Source organism: Phyllostomus hastatus, unplaced genomic scaffold (genome assembly GCF_019186645.2).
Source record: "Phyllostomus hastatus isolate PE091 unplaced genomic scaffold, TTU_PhHast_1.1 phas_contig_402, whole genome shotgun sequence".
Lineage (NCBI taxonomy): Eukaryota > Metazoa > Chordata > Mammalia > Chiroptera > Phyllostomidae > Phyllostomus > Phyllostomus hastatus.
Genome location: NW_025333873.1, coordinates 14,188,707 through 14,214,513, shown reverse-complemented (window position 1 = coordinate 14,214,513; position 25,807 = coordinate 14,188,707). Strand labels below are relative to the sequence as shown.

At 57.8% G+C, this 25,807-nt stretch overlaps 1 protein-coding gene across 1 annotated transcript in view; it reads right to left on the bottom strand.

Annotated features, from left to right (window-relative positions):
- Nucleotides 1–25,807, bottom strand: part of NOL10 (nucleolar protein 10) — a 51,915-nt gene that overhangs the window by 10,090 nt on the left and 16,018 nt on the right. The window contains exons 11-17 of the mRNA XM_045844432.1: nucleotides 24,922–25,071; nucleotides 22,669–22,735; nucleotides 20,000–20,052; nucleotides 5,185–5,311; nucleotides 3,528–3,607; nucleotides 3,228–3,326; nucleotides 2,165–2,254 (exon numbers count right to left, since the gene is read on the bottom strand). Of these exons, the coding sequence (XP_045700388.1) occupies nucleotides 2,165–2,254; nucleotides 3,228–3,326; nucleotides 3,528–3,607; nucleotides 5,185–5,311; nucleotides 20,000–20,052; nucleotides 22,669–22,735; nucleotides 24,922–25,071 (666 nt within the window). The remainder of the gene's footprint in view (nucleotides 1–2,164; nucleotides 2,255–3,227; nucleotides 3,327–3,527; nucleotides 3,608–5,184; nucleotides 5,312–19,999; nucleotides 20,053–22,668; nucleotides 22,736–24,921; nucleotides 25,072–25,807) is intronic.

The window sequence follows — 25,807 nt, the reverse complement described above, 5'->3', positions numbered from 1 at the left end:
CCAACCGAGGCCTCTCCTCTGGAGGGGAGGTATCGGGCCGGGCCGGCGGCACCCTTGGGGCGAGGGCAGCCTCGGGCGGAGGGGTGCGCCCCGCCCACACCCCTGCGGCCCAGCAGACGCCAGGCCTCCCCTCTCAGAACGCTGGCGGCGGGCTGCCACTCTCCCAGCAGGAGAATCTGAGCCGCCAAGACAAAGGCCGAGAAGAAACTGCTGCTGGAGCTTCCCCAAATCCGCAGGGCGGCCAGGTCCCTGGGGGGTGACGAGGAGCCCGGGCCCACCCCCAGGACGCCCGTTTGGCTCTTGGAACTTTTCACGCGCACATGAACCACGGCCATGGGTCACGGCCGAGAGAAACCACCTAGTTTTTTCCGAGAACGTCTCCCAGCTGACGAACTGAGTGTCTAGACTGAAAGGGCCCAGTGATGTGAGCGGTGGCGCAGAGCCAGCCCCGGGACGTCCTTGGACTCCTCCTTCCCGCCTCCGCTCTCACGCTGGAGGAGGAGAAGATCCTCAGGGACTCCCTGAGGGAAAAGGCACGTGCCTGGGGCCACGTGGTGGTGTTGTTCAGCACCGGCGGGGCCGACCCTCTCCTCACTGTACTCCCCCCCCCACCCCCGCCTGATCGCAGGGCTGATGGGAAACGCTGTTTGTTCCTTCGGGACCCCGAGGTCCCAGAACCCCGAGGCCACCACGCGGGGGCGGGGAGCGAGCCCCAGGAGGACGGCCCAGGACCAGGCTTCCCGGACGCCCGGTCCAGCCTGCAGGGCAGGAAGGTGAGAAGGGACTTCTCAGCAGAACAAAACTACTCTAACAACTGAGCGCCACAGAAATACCCTGAGATGTGATTCAGACAGCGGGCAAAAAAGGAGGGCTAAGCAGTGGTGACCACGGAGAAAACAAACAGCCGGTCGCCGAGTCCAGGGAAGACGAGGGCTGTGCGGGCAGTGACGCCCGGAAGTGGGACTCGGGCAAGGTCACAACCTTGGACACGCTGGCCGCTGACCGCCCTCGAGCCTCGGCAGGACGGTGCTGGGCGGGAAGGCTGCCCAGGGCCAGCGCCTGGCATGTACCGGTCAAGAGGACACCACTAAGAGACGGAGTTTTACACCCAAATAACCAGCTGAAAAGGCGCAAGCGTTGATCTCGGGGGAAGTGAAGGTGGAGGGGGAGGGGGAGGGAAGGGAGGGCCAACGTCCCAACCAACCTCGGAGACACGTCCCGTCCCTAAAACTGCGTGTGGACTACCGCAGTAAAAACCCAGAGCAACGCCTTTGGTTAGAATTGACCCGATGCAGCCCAGTGTCCACGCATGATTATACCTCCCCCTAGAGAGACGAACTGCTACGCAAACCCTTAATGCTATGGAGTAAGCCCCAGGGCTACTCAGACCCTGGGCCTGCAGAGGTCACGCAGGACCCCGCCTGACTGCGCTGCTGCGGATCCGGGAGCCGGAATCCGAGAGCCGTACTGTGCACGGACTTGGACTTGGGGCGACAGACGCCGATCGGCGGAAAACGACACCTGTAATAAAATCGGTTCTAACAAAACTCGACCCCTCGCAAAACCAGTGGGTGGTGGGTGCCGTGCCTTCGCAGGATGCTGGGGCACAACGCTCAGCACCTACCTGCTGAAAGAACAGGCGGGTTAACGTTTACCTAGAATGGACACCGTCACACTTCTGAGCTTGGAGAAGGCCCAGATGCCGCTTCCTGACACCGTGCGGCGGGTGGCTCCCCACCGTGGGTCCGACATCAGCTGCCGGTAAACAACCCATTAGACTCGAGTGATGCTGCCGGTGGCAGCGACATCTGGGAGCGAACCTCACTGTCTGCCCCCCCGGAATCTCGGCCGGAGCCGAAGCAGAAGGCAGCCGCACCTCCCTGGCTCTCGGCTCGGGAGGGCCCAGCGCTATTACCGCTCGGGAGGGTTTGAAGAGCGGAGTTCAAAGGCAAGACTAATGAACTGCTGATGGATTTAACAATTCTTTCAAGTGTTCTTCACAATTACAGGGAAGGATTCCTCCCCCGGTTCATCACGACTGGTCTTGAAGGCCTTCATTACGCGAGAGAGCCTGCGAACCGCCCAGCCAGGCCCTGGCGCGGGTCGACAGGCTGCCGCGGCGCACACCGGGGGCGCTCCACCAACAGCCCCCGCACACTCTTACCTTGGCTTTCTTTCTCCACGCGGAGTTCCGCTTCTCCTCCTCCTCCTCCATCAGTTTCAGCGCCAGCTCTTTGTTGACCTTCGGCAGCTTCTGCGGAGAGGAGACAAGCTGCGTTAAACCACGGACACTCTGTCTTCAAGGGTGAGCGCGGACAGCTGGACAAGGGCGGTCCACGGTCTGGCGCCCCGCCGTCACCGCACACTCGTTCCTCGCTCTTGAGCACCTAACAGAGGAAGAGTCTTTTGCACCGGGAGAGAGTGTGTCGGAGCCAATGCTCAGGGAGGGACGACGGCGTCACCTGGTGGGGCAACCTCCATCACGAGGGGCTGCCAGAGGGACGGCGGGGGCGGGGGGGGGGAGGCGGACCACTCACCCCGCCTGCCTGTTGCAGAGGCGGCACCACACGTGCTGCTGCTCTCCCTGGCGGCAGCGGGTGGCCCAAGAGAGTAGGGGTTCCTGCTGCGGTTTCCTGAGGGTCCCAGAAGCAGCCCCTTCTACCTTGAGCACCCCTTCCTGAGAGGCCGGCCACCGCCCCCCCCGCCCCGCAGCCAGTGCCCCTCCCGTCAGACCTAGTGTTTCTGTCTGTCCGGTTCTCTGATGCCCAGTTAACGGCTCTTCACACCCAAGTCACCGGTTAATGTAACCGGGCGGTCTGGCCGCTGTGTGGACCCTGACACGGTCCACGGCCAGTTTCTCCGGTGGCTCACGCAGCCGGCCTCGGACTCGGCCTGCCGTCAGTAAGAAGTGGGGCTCAGCAGAGGCCCGACACCCCCAACTCCGAATGCCCGCCGGAAGACACCGCCGGATGGGCGCAGCAGGGGTGACGACACCGGTCCCTCTGCCACGGTTTCCCACAATGCCACTGATTTCCCATAACACCACTGCAAGGGAGCCCGCCACAATAAAACACACGGCATCCACCCTCACGACAAACAGAATACACCAGCAATACTGGTGAACGACGGAAAAACTCAGAAGTGGGTGGCAGGGTCCTTTGGAATGACAACAAAATGGAAGTTGAGCTCTTTCCTCTCGTCAATTCGGCGGTGAGCCCAACACTCACCTTTAACTGGACTCTCTGTGCCCGGGTCTCCTCTATCTTCTGTCGGATCTTGTCCCTCCTGTATTCTTCGTAAGCAAACGGGTTTACCATCAGCTTCACCTTTTCAAAGTGAAAACACAAAAATGAAAAAGAACTGTATTTAGCAGCAGTCTCAGACGCACCATCACTGTTATGTCAAAGAACAGACAGATTTCTCACAAATCATTAAGTGTATTTTATGAAAATGCAAGTGAGTGAAGCAGCAACGGCCACGGGTTGCCCATCGGCCACCCGGAACGACGGTGCTCTCTGCGGTGGTACCTTGTGGTAGAGCCGTATGTCCATGAAGAACCCATGCATGTAGGCCCGGAGAAAAGGCGACCCGATGAGATGCGTGAGCCCTGGGGAGTTAAAGAGAAAGAAATCCCTTAAACGGTCACTGACATTCACTGGCCACGTTCAGACACCACGCGGAGTCCTCTTCAGGCCCCATGTGCTGCAGCCGCCATGCAACCCCCCCCCCCCCCGGGGTGGGGCATTATTACCGCCCCTCTAGAGAGGGCGAGACTAGGCACACTGAGGTCAAGTACACGGGCCCAGTCACAGCAGAGGGTGGGTGTGGGCCCGTGTCCGCCTGTCGCCAATGCCCACGACACCGGCCACCGCGCACTCTCTACCCAGGTGCTTCCTGCACACACAGCAGTCCAGGAACCGCGTTTGGGAAACACCAGGTGATGGGATCTGCTCAAGGCCATGGGGGGGGGGAGTCAGAGCTTGTAAATGTTTAATGTTAATAGTCTTATGAAATAAGAGAAGTTAGTTCCTAGGCCTTACTTCTACTTTTAATATAAATTATTTTAAAGGTTTTGTATGTGATGGTGAAATCTGTTGAAAAATGATAGCCAATGGCTCACTTAATATTATATTAATAACGTACATGACAAGATTTCTAGTATAATTTTGTTGAATATCATACCTATTTTCAGTTTCAAAAGCGAGCTGAATTACATTTTATCCAAATATATCTAAACCTAGTACATCTATCTATCATGCAACCCTATTTCCTTTCACCATCCAGCTGCGGCTGCAGACGTGTTTGTTCAAAGACAACCGGGGTGCCCAGACCTGTGGACCGTGGACCCTCCTCCGTGCGTCCCCCTCGCCGTGATTTGCTGCGTCGCCTCCTCCCGCCACTGGAGCGAGATCAGCAGCGTCTGCTGCTCTGCCCTGCACCCCTGTGCTGGGATGAGTTCGCCCTCCGGAGAGGCTGGGGTGCCTGCGGCTGGGAGCGTGGTCTCGGGGTTCAGCTCTCACCCTCACTTCTACCAGCGCCGAGGCCTCCGGCACCTCCCCCCGCCCCGGTGTGCCCCAGTCTCCTTGTGCACACGACGGTGTGCGCACTCCTCAGAGCGGTGAGGGGCGCGTGTGCACGTCCTCCCGGCACACGGGAGCCCTCCTCGAGCGCCGAATGCTACCAGGAGGCACGTCTCGGTTTGCAGTCTTGTCTCGGTTCGCTGTCTTTAACCCTGAGGTGCCCAGCGAGCTCTGCACACCCGCAGAGTCCGCCTGCGGGCTCCGCGTCTTGGGCCGGGCCTTTAAAAAGCGAACCTCCGGGGAGCCGGAAACCCTTCACTCACAGTCGTCAGGATTTTTCACCACCTGATTTTATTTGGCTGGTACGCGAAAAGATAAATCGCTGCTTTGACAGATTTTTTTCCTACACACAGGCAGTGCCACTCCTCAGTCCAGACACAAAGAAGCTCCAGCAGGCGGAGCCCGCCTGACCCTCCTCTCAGCGCAGACCATGAACGTGACAGCATGAACTACGTTCAGTGTCTGTTGGGCAGAGATCTGCAGAACCAGATAGAAGGGACCCCACCACCTCTAAAATGCCCAGCGCCCCCTCACCACCACCACCACCACCAGACAAGGAGAGAGAGAACCGTTTCATCGTCGCTTCATCTCCGTTGTGTCTTACCTAAGTTGTCCAGGTCCTTCCGGGTGACGAACTTGTAGTCGTCGTACACCGTGCTCTCCGGGTTCTCCTCCAGCTCCTCCGTCAGGTTGTCCAGGAAGGAGCACCACCTGGGGGCGGGGCCCAACACCTGCCGGCGTGGCGAAGAGGTCAGCGCACGCACGCTCCCCCCGGTCAGCTGGGGGTCTGCTACTTACAACCAGGCTTCCTTAAATGCAATTTGTAAGTCCTGACTCTGCCAGCAGTATCGAAAGCAACTGCAGTGCGCACGGCGGACAAGCAGGTGATGGGAGAGAGTCGCGCGGGGGGAGCTGAAGCTGGTGGGAGGGAAACCCGGGGCGGGAAGCAGGGACACCAGTGACCGTGCGCACACGAGACCCTGAGAGCACACGTGACCCACGTGCTTACAGTGACCTCGTCTGCCCGTCATCTACCGCCCCTTTCACTCAGAACAGCACCAGGGTCTCCTAGCACGTACCCGGTGTGCAGAGTTTTTACGCTTGCCACTCATGAACAACAAAAGTCTAGAATGAGAATTAGCTTTTTTAAGGGTTTTGAACTAATTTACTTCACAACCACACTTACTCTTGATTGGTCTACTCCGTTTAACTCATTAAAAATTAAAATTCTGTACCTATAAGTCTTCAGACTGAACCTAGAACGGGACGCTGGACCCACGCGTTAGTCCCAGTGAGAGGCTCAGGGGCGACGGGCGGCACAGACCCTGCAACCGACGAGTCGAATCTGGGCCCTTCGGCTCGCGAGCCCGAGGCTCAGGCTGCTTTTCACAGGTCGGCGGCGATGCGGGTGCTCGCCCGCCGAGGAGACTTCTGGCTCAGCGGGAAGCGATGCCGCTGACATCCTTGGGGGGGGCGGGGGGCGTGGACTCGGAGGAGAGAACACCGGCCTCTGACCACGCGGAGCGTCCACCGACCGCCTGCCTGGGGACCTTGGTCGTGACCAATGACACGGGAGAACAGCAGCCATCGCAATGGAAATGACTCAATCTAGCAAAAACTTTCTGGAAAAAGGCAGGTGGGAGGAGGCGAGTTATAGCAAAGAAAAATGGCCCCTAATGCCCTCTTCAATAATAAAAAAAAAAAGATTAGATACAGCCACACCAGTATCATCATATTACTCTGCCTGATTGGAGAGAACGACCCCACCCCAACCGCTGAGGACTGCTGGGCTCGTGAGCATGAGAGCACCTCGTCACAGCACGCAGGGGTCCCGCCAACGGGTTTCACGACAGCAGAGTCTGGACACGTTCTGAAAGCAGGAGATCACACACACAGAGGGGCTGGACTCTAGCCCCAGAAGACAAGCCTGCAAGAAATGCGAGGCGCCTTTAGAAAACCCAGCGCGGGACACTCCTCAAGGGCAGGAGTTGCAGTCAGCGCGGAACAGCACCACACACAAAGCACCGTGCTGAGCCGAGGCACCGGATGCGAGCTCCCTGAGGGAGTCTCGAGTCTCGCGGGAGCACAGCCGGAGCACACGGGCAGACACACTCGGCCGCGTGGGGCGGCGCACGGAGAGGGCGCCGGGTCCGCAGGGGAGCGGGAGAGGGAGGGAGGACACGGGGCTCGGGGTGGGGGGGACGAGCACAGGGGCCAGCTGGCCGTCTGCCCCGCGGTCGTCTGCCGACCCCCGAGACGCCCCCTGCATGCGCGCGGCATGCAGCCGAAGGGAGCCGTCCCCCCTCCCAGACAGGACGGAAGCACACGTTGTCACTGCTCCCCAACACGAGACCCAAGGTCCCGTCCCTCTGGGGGACGAGGGGCTCCCCTGTTTTACAGGGCGAATTCCCAGCGCCTAGAGCACCGCCTGCCGAGCGGGAAGCGCTCAATAAATATCCCATAAACAAACCCACTCATACACAAAACTCGTGCGAACGCATCATGGATTTGATGTGCATCAGGTACTGAGACTTAAGAGGTCCTGTTTGACGGTTTAAAAATTGTCGGACTGTCCTTATTCAGATGAAAACCCTCCAATACTTCGCCACGAACGTACTGGGCACGAGAACACTGTTTGGTCAAGCCCGACCTGTTTGGCCCCTGGGCGGGCGGACACCGGTCACCAACGGGCCCCCTAGCACGGGGGCTCTGCCTTCAAGCCTCCAGCCCGCCGTACACACGCCGCGACAATAAAAACGTCATGCTGTGTTCGCTGGCTGCTCTTGGGGAGTGAAGGGGAAAAATATCAAAAGACTGTAACAGTCCTTTTTTGTTATATTCCACAACACGGTTTTTGATTAGTTATCTGGATGCTAATGGAATTGTTTTAAATGGCCTCTCAGGGACGGGTCTGATTATGGTAAGTGATCTCTGCAATCAAATCCATGGTCGTTAAATTTTATAGGAGGAAACATTTCCAACAAAAACAAAATGAAATCTAACGGGTTGATTTTATTAACCATGTTTTCCGAGTTCCTTTTCAGAGAAAAAAACGTCAGAAGGACCAGAGCGAAGCGGAGACCACTGACGTGAGCGGTGCTGGCCTCGGGTTCCATCACAGGACGGCTTTCCTCCGGGGGGGGTCCGCCGGTGAGGGGCCCACACCGTGGCCACCGCACCAGCAGGGAGGGCTCGCCCGTGTGCACTGCGGCCTGCCGGGCCCAGGGCCACAACGCCCATTAACATGTAAAAATCCTTGCTGTCTTCATTCCTAAAACACGGTAAACCTTCAACTAACCCTTACAAATACAGGAACTCGCCTCCTAAATGTCAGGCTCTACAACTTGTAAGAAGCGTCTTTTGGCCACTGGAGTCCTGCTCCCACCGCCACAGCACGAGTCCTGGGCTTTCTGCGGTCACCATGTTGCTGCATTACATGCTGCAGTCAAAGCTGACTACTGCGTGCTTACCTGCGTTTTTATTCACTTAGAGTTTTGTTTCAGAAAATTGCTGAGGACTGTTCTATTTTGAACTTCTATTATCTGTTAATCACCTTCCACTTTTTGTTTACAAAAATGTCCTACAGTCACAAGTCACAAAAGTAGAGAACTGGAGACCGACCCATCGGGCTGCTATAGAGGGACACTGGGTCCCTCAGCAACCGCAAGGCCGACCCCGTCGTCCGACCTGACCGGACGCGCTCGGCCCCCCGAAACAGGAAAGAATCTCCGTCAGCACGCTGCTGGACGGCCCCGGCTCAGACGCAGCCCAGTGTCGGCTGGCTCCAGCCCGCTGAGGCAGGAGAGCCAAGTTTAAAGCTCCCAAAACCACATGCCACGTGCCCAGGGCCGTTTGCGGCCATGATCACAATGTGCCTTTAAACTGTTAATTCTACGTTTAACTTTAACACTCAAAGTGCTCTCATATTCTGGTAACGGACAAAAACCACCAAGGGTGGGGAGCAAAGAGGATACACGTTCAAGTCCGTGGGGAGGTGACCGAGAAGGGTGTCCCTGTCCCTAGAGCACTTCTAAGAACTATCGCGCCACACCCCGTTGGTGTGAAAAGCTGGTTCAAATATGAAAATCAATATAGTATCCCATGTTAATAAAGGACAAAACCCACAAAATCTCAAGAGACAGAAAATGCATCTGATAAAATCCAACCCCAACTCATGATAAAAATATTCAACAAACTAGAAACAGAAAGAAACACAATTCTGAAAAACAGCTACAAGGCCCTGGCCAGGCAGCTCAAACTGGTCAGCGTGGCCCTTACACGCCAAGGCTGCAGGTTCGACCCCTGGCCAGGGCACACACAGGAAGCAACCAATGAGTGCATCGGTAAACGGAACAACACATCGGTTTTATCTCTCCCCCACCCCTGCCTCTCTCTAAAATAAGTAAATAAAATAAAACATCTACAAAAACCCACAGCTAGCACTGTAGTTAATGGGGAAAGACCGGACGCCTTTTCGCTAGGTCCCATTTCTGCCTGCTTTTCACGAAAATTGCGAACAACGCCTTAAAAAGCATGGAAAGACCCTCGGCTTCCACCTTCCTCCTTCCATTCTCAAGGAACAGCGTCTCGAGATGGCCCGTCTCCTTCACGGTCCACTGCTGAACGGGAAACCACGTCTCTCCTGAGGTCTCCCGTGATTTCTTCCCCGAAGAGCCTGGCCTCGCACCGCGGCCACGGACCACCGTTGGGCGTTTATCGTCGTTTTACAGCGGAAATCCCACGCGGCTTCCGGGAGGTCACACGCAGTCTGCGGTGACAGCGACGCCCAGCAGGGCCAGGCTCCTCTGCCGCCAGCCCCTCCCCCCACTCCCCGACCTCCCGATGACGCCAACAGTGCTCCGCCTGGCAGGCGGCACCTGCACGTGCAGCTCCCCCAGGGTGCGGAAGGCACGAGGCCAAGTTCACCGTATGAGAATATATCTGTCTTTTCGATCATGCACCTGGTAACGGGCACTCTCCAGACCTTGTTTGGTCTTTTTATCCCTGCCAAGGTTACACAGATGGTGTCGGCGTGCTATCCTGGTTACCGCGTCAGGGGCTTCCTGGTTCTGGCCTGCTTCCTCGCAGGCAAAGGGATTTATTAATAACTTTTCAGCATATCCGTATGCCTTCCCAACTCTTAATTCTGAAGTCTGTGTACAAACTAAGGGTATCCTAATATTTAAAAATATCTAGTGATGGAAACTTGGCAGAAACAAAGGAAAAATGAACTGCTTTTAAACGTATGTACACTTTTTCCTCAAGGTCATACACCTCAACGGTGCTATTCTAGGAGGGTCAAAAACATTCAGCAGCCCCTGTTTATCCACGGGGTACCGAGCACGGAACTAGGAAATCCTGAACAACACACATTAAATCCAAGCACAATTAGATCCGCCACGGTCTCCAAAGAAAGCCGAGGGCAGCGTCACACGTGCAGAGCACAAGAGGCGGCGAAAAGAACCAAATTTCGACTCACATCGAATAAAACGTGGCCAGCCACTAAGTGCTTAAGTAACTTTCTACAAACCTAGGTAGAGTGTTTGTTTCAGAGTTTTAAACGCGTGTCCCTCCCACGGGAGGATAAGAAGGACTCATTCTCACACGAGAACCCCTGGAGCGGCGGAGGCCCTGCTCTGCTGCTGGGAGCCGCTTCGGACGACAGGGCGGCGTCCCTCCCCAGGCCAAACGGGCTCTGCCCCGGCAGCAGCTGCCCGTCAGCGGGGGAGGAACAAGCAAGCTGCGCTCCCTCCGGGCAGCGGAACAGCGCTCAGCAACGAGCAGAAACGGGCTATCGGGCCGCGGGAAGACCTGAAGGGAACTGGAAAGGCACGTTACCCAGTGTACGATTCCAACGTGTGACACTCTGGAAAAGGCAAACCTGTGAGACAGACAGGACAGGGGAGCGGTCACCGGGGTCTGGGGGAGAGGGAGGGAGGGGCGAGCCGGCAGCGCACGGGGACGTTCGGGGCGGGGAAGCTGCTCCGTGCGGGGCACCGTGGGGGGTGCTCGCCGTCACGTGCCTGTCCAAGCCCTCAGAGCGCACGGCGGCGGGAGGAGCGAGCCCCGATGACCTTGGGCGGGGAGGACGTGTCGGCGGGGGTTCGTCGAGAGCCACACCTGCACCACGGCGGTGCAGGGCGCTGACGGCAGAGGGGGGCGCGTGTTGTGTGTGCGCACACGTGTGTGTGTGCATGCGTGTGTGTGTGCATGCGTGTAAGGGACACGGGGGAGCGCTGCACATTCCACCCCATTTTGCTCGGAACCTAAAACTGCTCGAATGTGGTCGAGTGAACGAATGTGCCGTGCACCCACGTGCAGACACAGGAAAAACCCCAACGGGCAGGCCTGACCTGTCTTTTCACGCGCCTCACTACCGTCACCCACACACCCCCTGCTTTTCCCACCAGAACGTGCTCTCTTCCTCGGGAAGGTGCCCACGCAGCCTAACTAAAGATTGGTGCCAATGTGAAGATCAAGTACTTATTCCCGTTTAACCACGTTCCACAACCACCTTCCAGAGGGATTTAAAGGGCCAGTAACGCCAGCCACCCCCACCTCCAGCCCTCAGAAAAGCATGGGGGAAGCTGGCAACGTAACACTGAAGTGAAGGGATGGGCAGAAGGGGGTTCATTACGTTTCTCTCTACTCTTAGGTATATTTGAAAAATTCCCACAGATTTTAAAAATGAAGTAGAATAATATCCATTCCTTCAAATCAGCAGGCCTGCGGTGAGGGCCCAGGAAGCAGCAGACCCTGGCACCAGGGACACGGCGGGAAGGGAGACAGAGGTCGTGCTCTGAGGACTGTCATCTCAGCACACGGGCACCAGATCCAGCCAGAGAAGCTTCCTGGGATCCGAGAACACTGAACCAAGGTAAAGACAGTGCAAGTTATAGAACTTTCCTAATATATACTGTGTAAGTTGGGCCTTTTAAAAGCATGTTGCCCGAATTTCTCACCTGTTTGTATAATCCGCTTTTTATTTTTAAGGAAAAAACAAAACACAACAAAATCCAGAGTAGGGAAGAGGCACATTTATCAGTGAAACTGCCACAGGAGTCAAGCAGCCAGGCACACGCAGGACGGAGACCCACCCCTGGCTGCGAGCGCCCTATCCTGCCACCACCAGCTGCGTGGCCCCATCAGGAGAGCTCCGGAATACCCCCCAGAGGGACTTCCCGATCAAGAACCAGGGAGAGAAGGAACACCCCAGAGGTACTTCCCGATCAAGAACCGGGGAGAGAGGGAACACCCCCCAGATGGACTTTCCAATTAAGAACCAAGAAGAGAGGGAACACCCCCAGACGGACTTCCTGATCAGGAACCAGGAAGAGAGGGAACACCCCCAGATGGACGCCCCAATCAAGAACCGGGGAGAGAGGGAACACCCCAGAGGTACTTCCCGATCAAGAACCGGGGAGAGAGGGAACACCCCAGAGGTACTTCCCGATCAAGAACCGGGGAGAGAGGGAACACCCCAGAGGTACTTCCCGATCAAGAACCGGGGAGAGAGGGAACACCCCAGAGGTACTTCCCGATCAAGAACCGGGGAGAGAGGGAACACCCCAGAGGTACTTCCCGATCAAGAACCGGGGAGAGAGGGAACACCCCAGAGGTACTTCCCGATCAAGAACCGGGGAGAGAGGGACCACCCCCAGAGATACTTCCCAATCAAGAACTGGGAAGAGGGGGAACACCCCAGAGGTACTTCCCAATCAAGAACCAGGGAGAGAGGGAACACCCCCAGATGGACTTCCTGATCAGGAACCAGGAAGAGAGGGAACACCCCCAGACGGAATGCCCCCAGAGGACTTCCCCATCAAGAACTGGGGAGAGAGGGAACACCCCAGAGGCGTCCCCATCAAGGACCGGGGAGAGACCAGCGGGTGTGCCCCGCGGCGAGGCCCCGGCCGGGCCGGCAGACGAGGCCCGTGGTCCATCGCGGAGCCTCACCGAGTAACTGGCCTCCAAACGGAGAGCTGTCGCTCACTCTCAGGACAGGCGAGCCAGGCGGGTCACCGTCTAACCCAAACCAGCATCCTCCGATGCGCCAACACACTAAAACGCGTGTCGCGTGTGCACTGGGCATTTCCAGATGTATTTTTACCCAGGCAGAACTGACCTGACTTCCGGAAATGTGACAGGATGCTCAGAAAATGACTTCCTGAGTGTCACACGTTAGCGCTTTCTGTGTGTCTGCTATTCCTGTGACCCAATAAATTGTCATGGGAGGTGAGAGGATTTCCTTTGTTGGGCAAAATGTCACAGATACCGTGTCACTGCCTGAGCGTGTCTGGAGGAAAATAGGAAGCCCACATTTCCTCCCGGCAAAGACACAAACAACTTGTTTGTGTGAGAACAAAACGCTTTCTTAGCCACCTGACTTTTGTGCCTCACCTTCCGTTGACAGAGACGCATTAAGTGAAAAATTACAGACGGAACAAACACCAAGCCTTACAAAGCAACTCCACGCGTAAGATAAAATCCAGTCCCCACCGATCTGCCGTGTGTTGGGAAGGAAACTCACTAGAAAGAACCCCCCCCCCCCCGCCCCCTGGCGCCTGCTGTGCGGTCTCCATTAGAAAACGTGGAAACACACCAGGTTTGGGATCTCACTCTTCCACCACCTGCCAGGTCCCGCCTGTAAGCAACTCGCCCTTTTCTCTCCATAAAATTAGGTCTTTTACCTTTCGTAAGAGGTCTTACCCTTCCAGATCTTTCTATAGGCTTGGCCTGATCTTGAAGGTGGTTTTCTTCGAGAACAAAATTAAGCCTATGTCTCCCATTTGCATTACTGTGAATCAAGGCATCTAAAAACTATGTACCCCTGAACACGAAGTTGAACTCAATGTAAAGGGAATTGTTTTTCATTCAAATGTGTCTGTGTTCTTCCTTTCAGAAGTTCAGCAGGGGCAGCCCTCCCCCGCCCCACCACCGCCCCTTTCCGACGGCTCTTCCTGTGTCCTCCAGGACGACAGCCCACGCCCTGTGTTTCCCCCACCCCACAGCAAGAGGCCTTCCCTGGTGCCTTACCCTCTCCCTGCACCCCAAGAACACACCTTCTCAGGTGGGGCCGAGCGGGACCTCTGGACTCGCAGCTTTTCTCCAACACCCCGCCTGGGACATGCTCCTCGACGACCCTTCGCCCCGCAACCTGGCCTCTCACCACACCACCTCATCCGCCCCCGCCCTGCCCCCGCTCCTGGGTGGAAGCACGGCCCACAGTCTGCTTCCCACTTGCTCCTCGGCTGAGCGAAACCCCCAGATCTCTGGTCTTGCCCTTCTCTAACGGGGCTGCTGCTCAGCCCCGCCGCGCCCATCCTGAACTCGCTGTTTTTGACACCGTTGCCCTCCTCCTGCTCTAGCCACTGCATCTACTGTTCCTGAAGTTCAATTTCACTGGTTCGAGCCCTTATCTAAGGACCAGGTCCCAAAGTCAGGCAGGCGAGACTGCGACCCTCCAGGGTGGCCTTCAGTACGTCTCGAGTGTCCATTCCCCTCAGGGGCTGGGACAGGACCAGAGACGGTGAGTGATGCGCACCTAGTGGCCTGGTCATACCCCAGAGCAAACCAAACCAAACCAAACCAAAAACCCCGCATCTCACGTTATCGAAATCCCACCCAGGGAGAGTGCTGGGGCCAAACACCTTTCGAGGCAAACAACAGCGCCAGCAGCCCCGTTTCAGAGGGCTCTCCCCACCTCAGCCACGTGACACAAAGACCACCGATGACTTCGTCGGCGGTTCCCCAGGGAGGACACAAAACGAACCCTGCCTAAACGCAGAGTGGAGAAGGTCCCTGGCGACAGGCGGCCGACGCTTTCGGAGAGGAGGGCTGAGTTCTCGCAGCGGGGAGGGGCGCTGGCTCACGCTCAGCCCGGGGCACCTGCCCACCGAGGGGACCGGCGGCCAGGCGGCCGCCTGCTTGAAACTGCTCCCCCCGCCAGCGCTTTGAAGGACTTAAAAGTCACTACAATATTCCTAAATGCGAAGAAAATACGAGCAAAAACGTCTCTCACTAGAAAGATATAGTTGGTTTTTTCACCTTTTTCTGGTATTTAAACATTTCTTTAAAACCATGTATTACTTTTATATTCATACGCAAAACTCACTTTTTAATGATCTCCAAAAGTTACATTAACACGGGGAATATTAATCAAGGGAGGAAAGCAAGACATGAAACCATATAAATGTTGTTTCTGATTAAAGCGATAGATAAATGTAGCAAAAAGTTGATGTGTTCCCTTTGGGTGGTGGAAAGGTATTTAAGTTTCCTTCTACTTCGCTTGCCATTTTCTGTGAAGAGTGTGCTCTGATGACGTAACAGGGGGAATCAACTTCATTTTTAAACTTATTTCGGCAGCCAGACTGCACCACTGCTCTCTGCGTCGGTAGCCAACAGCCCGGCCAGAGGCGCGGGCGGTTCTTCCTGCCGGCCCTCACACGGCTCTGCTCTAGCAGGCCGACACCCCCACGGGACTTCGGGCAGCGCCTTCCTCGCTCGCATTTACGGTCTCTGTCGGAGCCTCCTCAGGGCACCTTGGTCCCGTTCGGTACCACGCCCTCTCCAACAGACAGACACACGGCGGCCCGTGCGCAGATGGTACGGACGGACACTCTTCGCCACTGGACCCCTGACATCCACTCACGGCAAAGAGTCTGACAGCAGCAGTCAGCTGACCTGTGTCACATGCAACACAATCCCTCTTTTGTAGTTCAAGAAGCTGAAACTCAGACAGGGGAAGTAACTCGTTCAAGGTCAAAGTTTACGATTGCCAAAGCTGGTATGCAAACTCAGGCCAGACCACTTCCAAAATCCAAGCTCTTTCCACTGTGCAATGCAGAATGAAGAAAGGCCCTCTAGATCCAGGTCTGTGACCGACCTGTCCTTTGACCTTGAACGAATAACTGATTCCTGAGCTACAACCCAAGAGACTGGACAAGGCAACCTCAAACCTCCCTTCCGGTTCTAACGCTCCGTTTCGAAAGCTCCCACGGTTCTCTGTGGCTCGCTGGAAAACCCTTTCCCGTGAAGAAGGCGCTGCAGCCACTTCCGGTTCCAGGGCGCTGTCTCGGGCGTCCGGGAGGCTGGGCGTCCCCAGGGCAGCGCTCCCTCTGCGCCTGCACCCCTCCCTAAGCCACGGGGAGTGCTGCAGCCGGTGCCAGGAACAGGACTTCCCCACAGAGTCACTTCTCTCGCCACGTCCAACAGCCCTCTCCTTAAACGAGCATTTCAGGTGAAAGTGTGATGACCACTTCCAGGGCTCTACGTGGACACTAATGTATTTAGGGCCATTTCGGCTCCCACGTCCTGGGAATCCTCCGACAGCAAATGAGTCAACACAGGGGAGCCTTCACTATTGGCTCTGAGTGGAAACGCATCACGTGGACGGATCACGGTCGGACTGAAACCGAAGCCACAGGGAGGGACACGCACGGCGCCCCCAGCACCCCCAGCTCAGGCACACAGGTGCGCACAGGAAGGAAAACAAAGGTCATGTTTCTAAAGCAGGTAAGTCCATCCTACCCCAGCTGCAAAGCCAAATTTAGGGAAAATTTCAAAAATGACCCACCGAAAGCTAACCGTGCTCGCTTGCCCACTCTCCTTCCGGCCTCTTGCCCGACCGCCGTCACACCTCCCGGACCGACCACGGCTTTCAGAGACCTGCCAGCACCCCGTGCACGGTGACGGCGTCGCACCAGGCTCTCGGACCTGGCCGGCCAGAGTGTGCAGGTGCTGACCCGTACCCTGCCGCACAAAAACCACCTTCTGGCACGGGCGCCACAGGCGTGCGAGCAGCCGCACACCCGGCGGTGCACAGTCACAGGGCCGGCTGGCCCCCTGGGGCTTGAGCTCCATGCGTGGCCAGCGGAGGCGACACGGACCGCGCCGGCTGGGCGTCAGGCGGGGGCCCCCGGGGCCGGCAGTGCCTCTGGAGTGCACACGGCTGCCAACAGTGCTTCTGGCGAAGACCCAGCCCGCGGTTAAGCTGCACTTCAGGGAAAACCAACTTGAAAAACAATTTCTCGGGAGCCACAGTTGAATTAGGCCCGGAATTTGAAAAGCAAACAAACAAAATAACAGCTGCTGGTCTCCGAGGAGGAAGAGTACGAGAGTCGCTGGGAAAACGGGGAAAGGCTGGAGACGACCCACTGGGTCGTAAAAGACGCGTCGGCTCCGGGGACCTGCACGTGTGACGCGGGCGCGCACACCCGGAGCTGCATCCGACTGGGGAGAGCTCCGGGACTCAGGAGAGATGCCACCGGGCAGAGGGGCGACACTCAACAGCTGGAAGAACGAACCTCAGGCTGCCTTCACTCCTGGCGCAGCCCCCACGGGGGAGGAGTTTCCACACCTGACATGTAAGATGCCCATACCAACGGCAGCCCGAACTGCCTGTGCTTGCCACGCGCCACCTGTTAAACCTCTCTAGTTCCGGAGGCCTCACGTAAACCTCGGAGCCAAACACCGGCTCGGCAAAGCGGATGGACTCTAATGCAGACCCCTGGGCTCTCCGGGCCTGGAAGGGGCACCGCGAGGAGCAGGTGCCCAGTGAGGACAGGGGCCCCACCCAAGAAGCCTCACTGGGCGCGAGGGCAGGCCAGGCCAGGCCGGAGTACCCACCGTGCCGGCCCCGGCACAGCGCCGAGCTGGGCGCGAGCAGCGGGCTCTCGGGGCCCCACGTGCACGGCCACCTGGGAGCCGCCCGCTGGTCCACCTGAGCGAGTTACGGAGCGGAAGCGGACATCTGTCAGGAAAGCGGTTTCTCACCCCTGGCCAGCGCCTGGCCTCGGGACGGAAACCCGCCCTGAGGAACCGGCCCGGAGCCGGAGCGCGTAAGGGGCCCCCTTCGCGCCTCAGACTCGGTGACGGAGACGGCCAGGAATGCTTTAGGTGATTGTGATGCCTTAAAATCTGTATATGAAACCTGGCTGCGTGCAGAACACTCTCAGCATGACTTAAAGAGCACACTCAACTATTACAGCGCTCGTAAAATCAAGGGGGAAATAGTGATTTTTATTTTCTTGTATTTTGCAGTACTGGGAATAAGCAGGAATATGCATGCATTGTTTATGTATCAAAAAACCTGTTTCTCCTTTTGAAGGTCATTTTATAAAATGCAGAACGTGACACAGAAAGGAAGGTAACTTGTGCCGCTCCCCTTCCTCCTCCTGGACTCAGGGCACGTCCTCCTCGTCCCCACCGTGCCCCAAGCAGGACCTGGGCTGTCGCCTCTGGGTCCTTCCTCCTCCTCCCTCCCCACACCCACCGGGTTACCAGGCCTCTTGCAGCCTCAACGACCCTCCTGTCCTGTCCCCATGGCTGCCGTCCCAGCACAGGCCGGGGAGATGGCCGCACGGCAGAAGCATGCGGGACTGCTCCCCACACACATACCCGGTGCACCCTCGCCCAACATGCCGACGCGGACCTCCCGTGCTCCCCACACTCTGTCTGCGGGGCTGCCCCCTCCCGCTGGCTGACGCGCCCGAGTTCTGACGCGGGGAGAGGCCCCACACCGAGGACGCTGGCTCACGGGCAGCCGCCGAAGACCAAGGCGCAGCACGCACTCCTGGGAGGGAGGTGCAGAGCCCTCTCGCAGGACGAGAAGTGAGGGTCGGGGGCAAGCTGCCGCTTTCTGCCTCTCGTGGCAACGTCCCCAGAGGGGGCTGGCCTGGGGGACGAGCCCGCCACGCCGGAGGACGGAAGGCACGTCTTGTGGTTTACTCGAGTGCCCGTCGAGGACTTGACACGCACCGTCTGGCAATTCCAGGGTTACGAACCTCCGAGATTACTGCCCGCCAGTCGGACTTCGCTCGGACCACCCCAGAACCCCCGAGTTCCACCCGCTAAAACGGGAGGCCCGGCCCGGCCCGGGGCACACGCGAACCGTCATCTCCCCAAAGGACTGCTCCAGCCTGTCCTCGTGGCTTCCCGAGGAGATGCCGTCTAATCCACCCTCCCTGAGACACAGCCAAACAGTCCTTCCAGAACGACCCCTGACCCCACCACTGCCCACTCACACCTTCCCCGGACCACCTGCCCTGCGCCGCCACACCTGGCTTCCCGGGGCTCCGTGGGGGGGGCTGCCGGCCTCTGTAGCCTCGGCCTCGCCCCCACCCCTCCGCGCAGCCATGTGGACGGCGTCCCCTCTGGTCTCCGCACACGCCGCTCCCTCCGCTCCCAAGGTCCTTCTCCCACTCCGCACCCACCCCTCCCCCCAGCACACGCCACCGCCCGCAGGTCTCTCCACGGCGGTCGATCCCCCTGGGAGGTTGCTCTGAGCACCCCCCGACTGCCCACCGGGCCCCAGGCCCAGGCCCACCCCCTCCGTGCGCTGGTCCAGCGCTCATCACGCGGGGCTGGAACCGAGGAAAGGACTGTGTTCCGCGCGAGTCCCGGTGCCAGCAAACAGCACCGTGCTGGACAGGCAGCGGCCGCCACCCACGAACACTGAACAGACGAAGACAAGGGAAGATGGACAAACTGACGGGAACATGAAAGACCGCGAGAGTCCGGGGAAAGGAACAAGTAACTCAGGAGAACAGAAAAGCTGCTGTCTGAACGGCTTTCACTCTACTAGCAGCCGAGAGAAACACCTCAAAGCGCCTCCAGCGACCAACGGGGTCCCTGGAAGCACAGCAAGTCGCCGCCGGCAGACAGCGCTGCTCTGGGAAGGCGCCCGCGGCCGAGCCGGCGGGAAAAGCCCGCCCCGCACGCGGAGCATCTTCCCAGCTGGAGGCCGACAGCCGTCTGGGGGGCTCCCCTCGCCCCCTCCCCCCGTCTCCCCCGATCTCAGGGAGGGAGAGGCCTGCCACCAGGGCCTGAAGCCGCGTCTGTGCTCTGCGCGTCCCGTGCAGGAGGGCGCACTCCCCTGGCTCTCTTCCCTGCTCCGAGCTGGAAGCGAAGGAGCGGAGGCTTCCCGCACGGCACGAGAAACATTCTTTAAAAACCAAAGCTCAAAAAGGACAGGACTGCGCACCGCGTCACGCACACAGCAACGCACGTCCTCGCTGCTCACGCCGATCTAAGAGTCCCTTTCACACGTGACTCCCTCTGAGAAGACACAGGTGACAGCAGGAGGACTGCACAAGCCCAGGCTTTTATTTCAGGACGCGGCCTCTTGATCACCAGTAGCCGGGAGTGTAAGGCTACGACACGCCCCGACACAAAGACAGATGCAGCCGGGAGAGCACAGACCAACTTCTGGCGTCCGTGTCGACCTGACACCGGCTCGTCGCCCGCGAAGAACAGCCAGACACCGTGTTGCTGGCTCCAGGGCCCGAGGTGGGCCTGCAAGTGCACCCGCTGCGTGTGGCTCAAACGGCCGCACACGCAGTCCCTCCGTACGCCCCGTTTAAAACGAGAGCATCTGTGCTTGCCCTGTCCTTAGGTTCCCGCGGATCTGCGCCACTCACCGGAATGTAATAGATGCCCATCTTGGGGGTTTCGTTGGCGGTGAGAAGCATCCCTGAAAACAAGCACAACGAGAAGGTCAACACGTGGGGACGAGCACCCGCACCTACTTGTTTCACGCTGCGGACCGTCCGAGGTGCTCGGAACACAGAGTGCACAGGGCTCCGGCTGCGGGCCACGGCCCGGGCCTCCTGGGCGGCTCCCCGAGCCTCAGAGAGGGCCCCTCCCAGCACCAAGGGCTCAGGCCTGCAGACGTCAGCCACTGCGTGTCACGGGGACAGTGCTGAGCTTCAGACATGACACACAGAGAAAATGGAATTTCAATGCACTATCTAACACAAACGAAAATCAGAAAGTTAAGAAGAACGGCTCCTTCCTGTCAATCGGGAATCAAAAAACCGAGGCGAAGTATTTCCCACGAAACGTCACAGCAAAGCAGCCCCTCACACCTGACTGCAAGGTCACACCAAGGTCACGCCTGATGAAAACAACACACCGTGCCCTGACTGCCCCGTGCAGCCGCCCCTGCGGAGCCCGGCCCGGCCACCCCGAGACAGGGAGCTCTGCAGGGACCGGAACAGCAGAGCCCACAGGCCGCTGATAATTCGGTCTTCTCAGGCCAGCCAGTCAGAAGGCAGAGGAGGAGTCGGGGCCAGCGTCCCGGCCCGCAGCAGATGTCTCCCTGGCACCCCAGAAGCGGCGGCGACCTCCGAGTGCTCCCTCTCCGGCACGGAGCCACGGCGCTGGGGTTCCGGTCTGGGTTTGGCGCTGCGTCTGCACGGGCTTGTCCCCCCAGGTCTCCCGAAACAGCCCCTGTCCGTCAGTGACACTGCGGTGGGCCACCACGGACAGGGTCCTGTGTGATTACCACGTGCTTTCACACGCAGGGCCCGGCACAGATGAGGCCCCTCTTTATCACATGAAAATCTCTCATAGCACGTAATTCTGTAACACAACGATGTCACACTCAAGCACACCCTATGACATTTTAGGTGACGTGTTCAAATAGCGGTCCACCTCGTGCGAGACATTCACGCACCCTGCCAGCTGCACCCAACGGCATTCCAACTCTGCCGGCCCCGACTATCTCAGGGAGACCCGCCAGCACCCGCTCCTACAGGTCAAGACGCAGAGCTCACACTGACGTCTTGTCTCAAGGCAGGGAAGTTTGGGGCCGAGAAGCAGACTCAGGGCTCCGGTTGCTACACACTCAGACAAATCAGCCAGATTACACTCACTCGGAAGATCTGTCTGTAACACACGGTGGAGGAGCCACAGCGAGAAGATGTTCAGATTGTCAGACCACACACGCACAGATACACCAAATGTAAGGACAACAATTTGAGTCGATGTCTGAAAAGTATTTTTTTCTGCTCTTTGTTAACACAAAGCTTGTGCCCTGGCCGGTGTGGCTCAGTGGACTGAGTGCCGGCCTGCGAACTGAAAGGTCACTGTTTTGATTTCCTGTCAGGGCACAGGCCTGGGTTGCAGGCTGGGTCCCCAGTGGGGGATGAGAGAGAGGCAACCGATCCATGTATCTCCTGCACATCGGTATTTCTCTCCCTCTCTTCCCCTCTACCTAAAACTAAATAAATAAAATCTTTAAAAGGAAAGCTTGTAGTAGTCTCGCTTCCGTCACTTTGCCTGAGCCGTGCATCCTCTGGGGACCCTGAGACCCTGCCGAGGCTGGACACTGGCAGGTTTCAACTAAAAAAACCAGTTTCCACCATCAACCGCCATCTGCCTCCACATTCCGTTCCTCCTGGGGCCGCCGCACCCCAGAACGAGGCACCTCCCCTTCCCCAAACAAGCCCCGTGCATCGTGCCACATTGTATGGTATCACACACAGCCCAGCCTAGCCTACCCTGGCCCGTGCTGCTGCACCCTGCCCTCCCCTGCCCTCGCCTCCCCGACCACTGCCCACCCAGCCCCAGCTTGGCCCGGCCTGGCCTGCCTCCCGCTCTAGCCCCGCGCTGCCCTTACACTGGTCCCTCACAGGGATCGCCCTGTCCCAGACTCCACCCACAAACTGCACTCACCAGTGCACATGCAACACCAACAGAGATCGCTGCAGCCTCTCCCGCTGCTCCGGCCGGAGCCGCTCCCCAACAGGCTGTCAGAGCGCCTTCTGAACACGCCACAGAGCTCCTCCCGCTCTGCCTGCACCCGCTCCCCAGTGACCCGAGCGTGCCTGCCCTCTCGGTGCAGCATGCCTGCGAGTGGGAACTGTTCTCGTGTCCTCACCCCCACCCCCGTTCTTCTCAGACGTGCCCGTAGGGATTGTTAGATCCTGCCCCGTCCTCGTATCTGCCCTGCACACCCCTGGCCCCACGGCCCCGGGGCCCTCTCCCGCCCCCGACTGGATTCCCGCTCACGGCTGCTCATCGCGCGGGGGGCGGAAGAGCTCGCTGAAACCGCACCGCGCCTGCCGCCGCCTCCACCTGTTACCCCTTCCCACTGGCAGGGGCTGGCTGCGCCCCGGGTCACGGAGAGGCCACTGTCTGGACCAGCCACAGCACCTCCTGCTCTCGACTGTTCAAGCAAGCGCAACGTCTAAGACCTGTCCCGACGGAGCCAAGTCCTGTCTTAAGAAACACGGCGAGTTTAAAACCCAACAAAGCACAGCTCAGATGGGTCTTGCCGCGTGACCCGTGGCTCCATACTGCGTACCTGAGTCGGGGTAGAGGCAGACGTCATTGATGTCGTGTTCTGGCTCCAAGGAAGTAAATACTTTCCCCTGAAAGAGTAACCAAACAGCAGTCATCAAACCTCAGAGACACACTTCGGCAGCCCCGCGTGAAGAAACGCACCGAGGCCGAGCTCAAACTCCTACTGGGATGTGAAGAGATGAAACCAGCCCCCTGGAATCACAGAGCTTAAGTTTTCAACAGTATCTCAGAGAGTTCATCGGATCAATTTACCAAACGCTCTTCATTCTAGGGACGAAGAAGCCGAGGCCCCTGGGGGAGAGGCGACTTATCCGAGAAAGTGAACCAACGGTTTTAAAGGTGATGTCTCTACAACAGGGGAGGGTGACGCTTAAAATAAAGTCGTGCATCAACTCAACAGATCCTCACACTCGGGAAACCACTCCCCGGTTGAACCCGGCACCCAGGGAAAGCGACGGCCGGCGCGGCGGGATGGGGACACGGTGGCCATCCCCGCGCCGCGGGCTCCGGGGGCCGAGCGAGATGACGAACGTGGGATGCCTCCCGCACTGAAATCCGGTCCGCGCACAGGGCGACGGCTGTTTGACAGTGAAGCCCAAGGCATTTCTTTAAGTGTGTGTGTGTGGGGGGGGACGTGCTCTTTTGAAAAGAGTTACAGGGGGAGGGTAAGACAGGAAGAGACAGCAGGTGAGATGGGAACAGGAAAAGGTGAGGAGAAGGACACGCAAGGAAAGCCAGTCAAGCAAAACCGAGGGAGTGGGTGTCGTCCACAGGGCGCACTTAGTCATGAGCAACAACAACGCCAAAACAAAACTCATCGTAGCAACTGCGGCGCGGGGACTTCAAGGGCCAGCCGGAGGAGCCTCCCGCGGCCAGGGGGAGGCTCAAGTCTGTGCCCAGTGGGAAACGGCAGCCCAGTTCTCATTGGAGACATTGCAATTCACACAGCTACCTCCCTGTTCTTCTCAATTCCCACGGAAACAAGAAGGAAAAAAGGAAGGAGAAAAAGAGAACTGTAACAGCGTGGAACAAAATAGCAAAAAACTCCACACTCGGGAAAACCACGCCCCAGTTAAAGGGTCTGGGAGCACACGTCCAAACTGACAACACTCATTGCCTTGAACCAGCATGAAAGCCAGATCAAGGGCACCTTCTAACTTGCCCAGCAGCCTATGAATTTTACAAAATACAATGTCAGCGTTTCCAGTATTAAACATACATACTGTTCTAAGTATATCAATTTGGATTACCAGAAAAAGCAGAGAAAATTCCAGGCCATGACACCAGGAAACTTCCTAAGAAAGCCCTCACACCCCCCAAACTCGAAGCCAACAAAGGTGAGTGGCAGTCGGTTCCCGGGGAGATCGGGGTGACCCTCCCCAGAACTCAGACCAGCTGGAGCCTTCTCCTCCTCCCTGCCGTGGCCGGAGCCGCAGACACCAGGCCCTGAGAAGCAGGGCACGCCCCGGGGACAACCCAGAATCTCCCCCACGTGTCCAGAGGGGAAAAGGGCGTCCGCTCGGTCAGGTCCCCGCTCTGGGAACCAACCACACGGAAGGGAAAAGCCAAAGCGCTGGCTGGAGCAGCCGCGGACTCGGACAAGCAGTGGAGCGGTGCGGGGCTGCGGGCAGCGCCTCTGTCCTGGGCACGGGCAGCCCCACCGCGGAGACCGGCACTCGCCCTCCGGCACTCGCCCTCCGGAAGCTGAGGTCGAGGCTGCTAGACTTCCACCCACCGCACCTCAAAACTGAATTAAAAGAAAAATAAAAGAGCCCTGACTGGCGTGGCTCAGTGTCTGAGTGCCAGCCTGAAAACCAAAGGGTTGCTGGTTCGATTCCCAGTCAGGGCACATGCCTGGGTTGCGGGCCAGGTCCCCAGTAGGGGGCGTGTGAGAGGCAACCACACACTGATGTTTCTCTCCCTCCCTTCCCCCTCTCTAAAAATACATAAATAAAATCTTAAAAGAAAAAAAGGAGTGACATTTTTTGACAAAAGGTGCTAAGCTTGTAATTAATTAAATGCAAAGAGCTCTTAAAAGCTGTACTGAATGAATGTTTTCCCAGTTAGTTGATGAACTAACCTTTTACTTTTCTGAAAATACTTGGGTTTTAAAATGAAAAGCAGAAGACGGATTAAACCAACAACGTAAGATTCTGTCACTTTTAATGCAATACTTGCAACTGAGGGGAGAGAACATCAGATGTTCTCAAGAAAATACTGGTTTTAATAGAAATTTCAACAGAAAGATACGTACCGAGTTCTTATTCCACATCTTGATAATCCGCGAGTCTGCAGACAAGATCAAGTCTAAGGAGTCCTGGAAATGAAGCGACTTAATGGGCAGCCCGTACTGGTGGTCCTTAACTAGCAGCGGCTTGTCCGACCGCAGGTCGTAGAGTAAGATCTACAAGGGAAGAAGCAAGTTACTTCTGTGCAAACAAACTGAACATTTTATCCTAAAAAACAACTGTAAAAACTGACAATAGTGGCCACCGTCTGCCTCCCTGGACCTTCACGAGCACAATGATCACCGCCCCCGAGGGTGCACAGGTCCCCAAGTCAGAGCCAGCAGAACGCTCCAGAAACATCTCTCAAATTACCCTTAGAGAACGTGGTTCTATGCATTCAACCCCGAGAGCAACTTCCAGGCGCACCGGGACCGAGAACTCCCAAGCTGCTACGCCAAGGAAGGAGCAGAAAGGAAGGCTGAGAGGGTTTCTGTGATCTGGGAATTCGACAAAGGTGTGGACTGCGGCCTGCTGAGGACTAGGTGCAGTCGCAGCGAGTGACAGGCACCAGACAGACAGGGGTACAGGACACGGTCCTGGGAGGCCAAGACAGACGGTGGTGGCCAGGCTACGGCTGGGGGCGGGTGGGGCGGGGTGGGGGCGGGGGCTGGGGGAGGGAGAGCCCTGACATCAGACGCAAGGAGCCCAGGGAAACTCAGCCTCCCGCCCAGGCGACAGGCCCTCCTTCGACCAACCATGGCGGCGGAGGCAGTGCCTGCCCCGGGGGCAGGCTGTCAGGCCTGGTCTGGGAGGGCAGCACACTCACAGGGGTGGGGGCTCTGCCTTGAAGGGAAGGAGCGGCAGACGGGACGCAGCCCGCAGGCGTCTCATCCGCGCTCCCAGACCTGCACC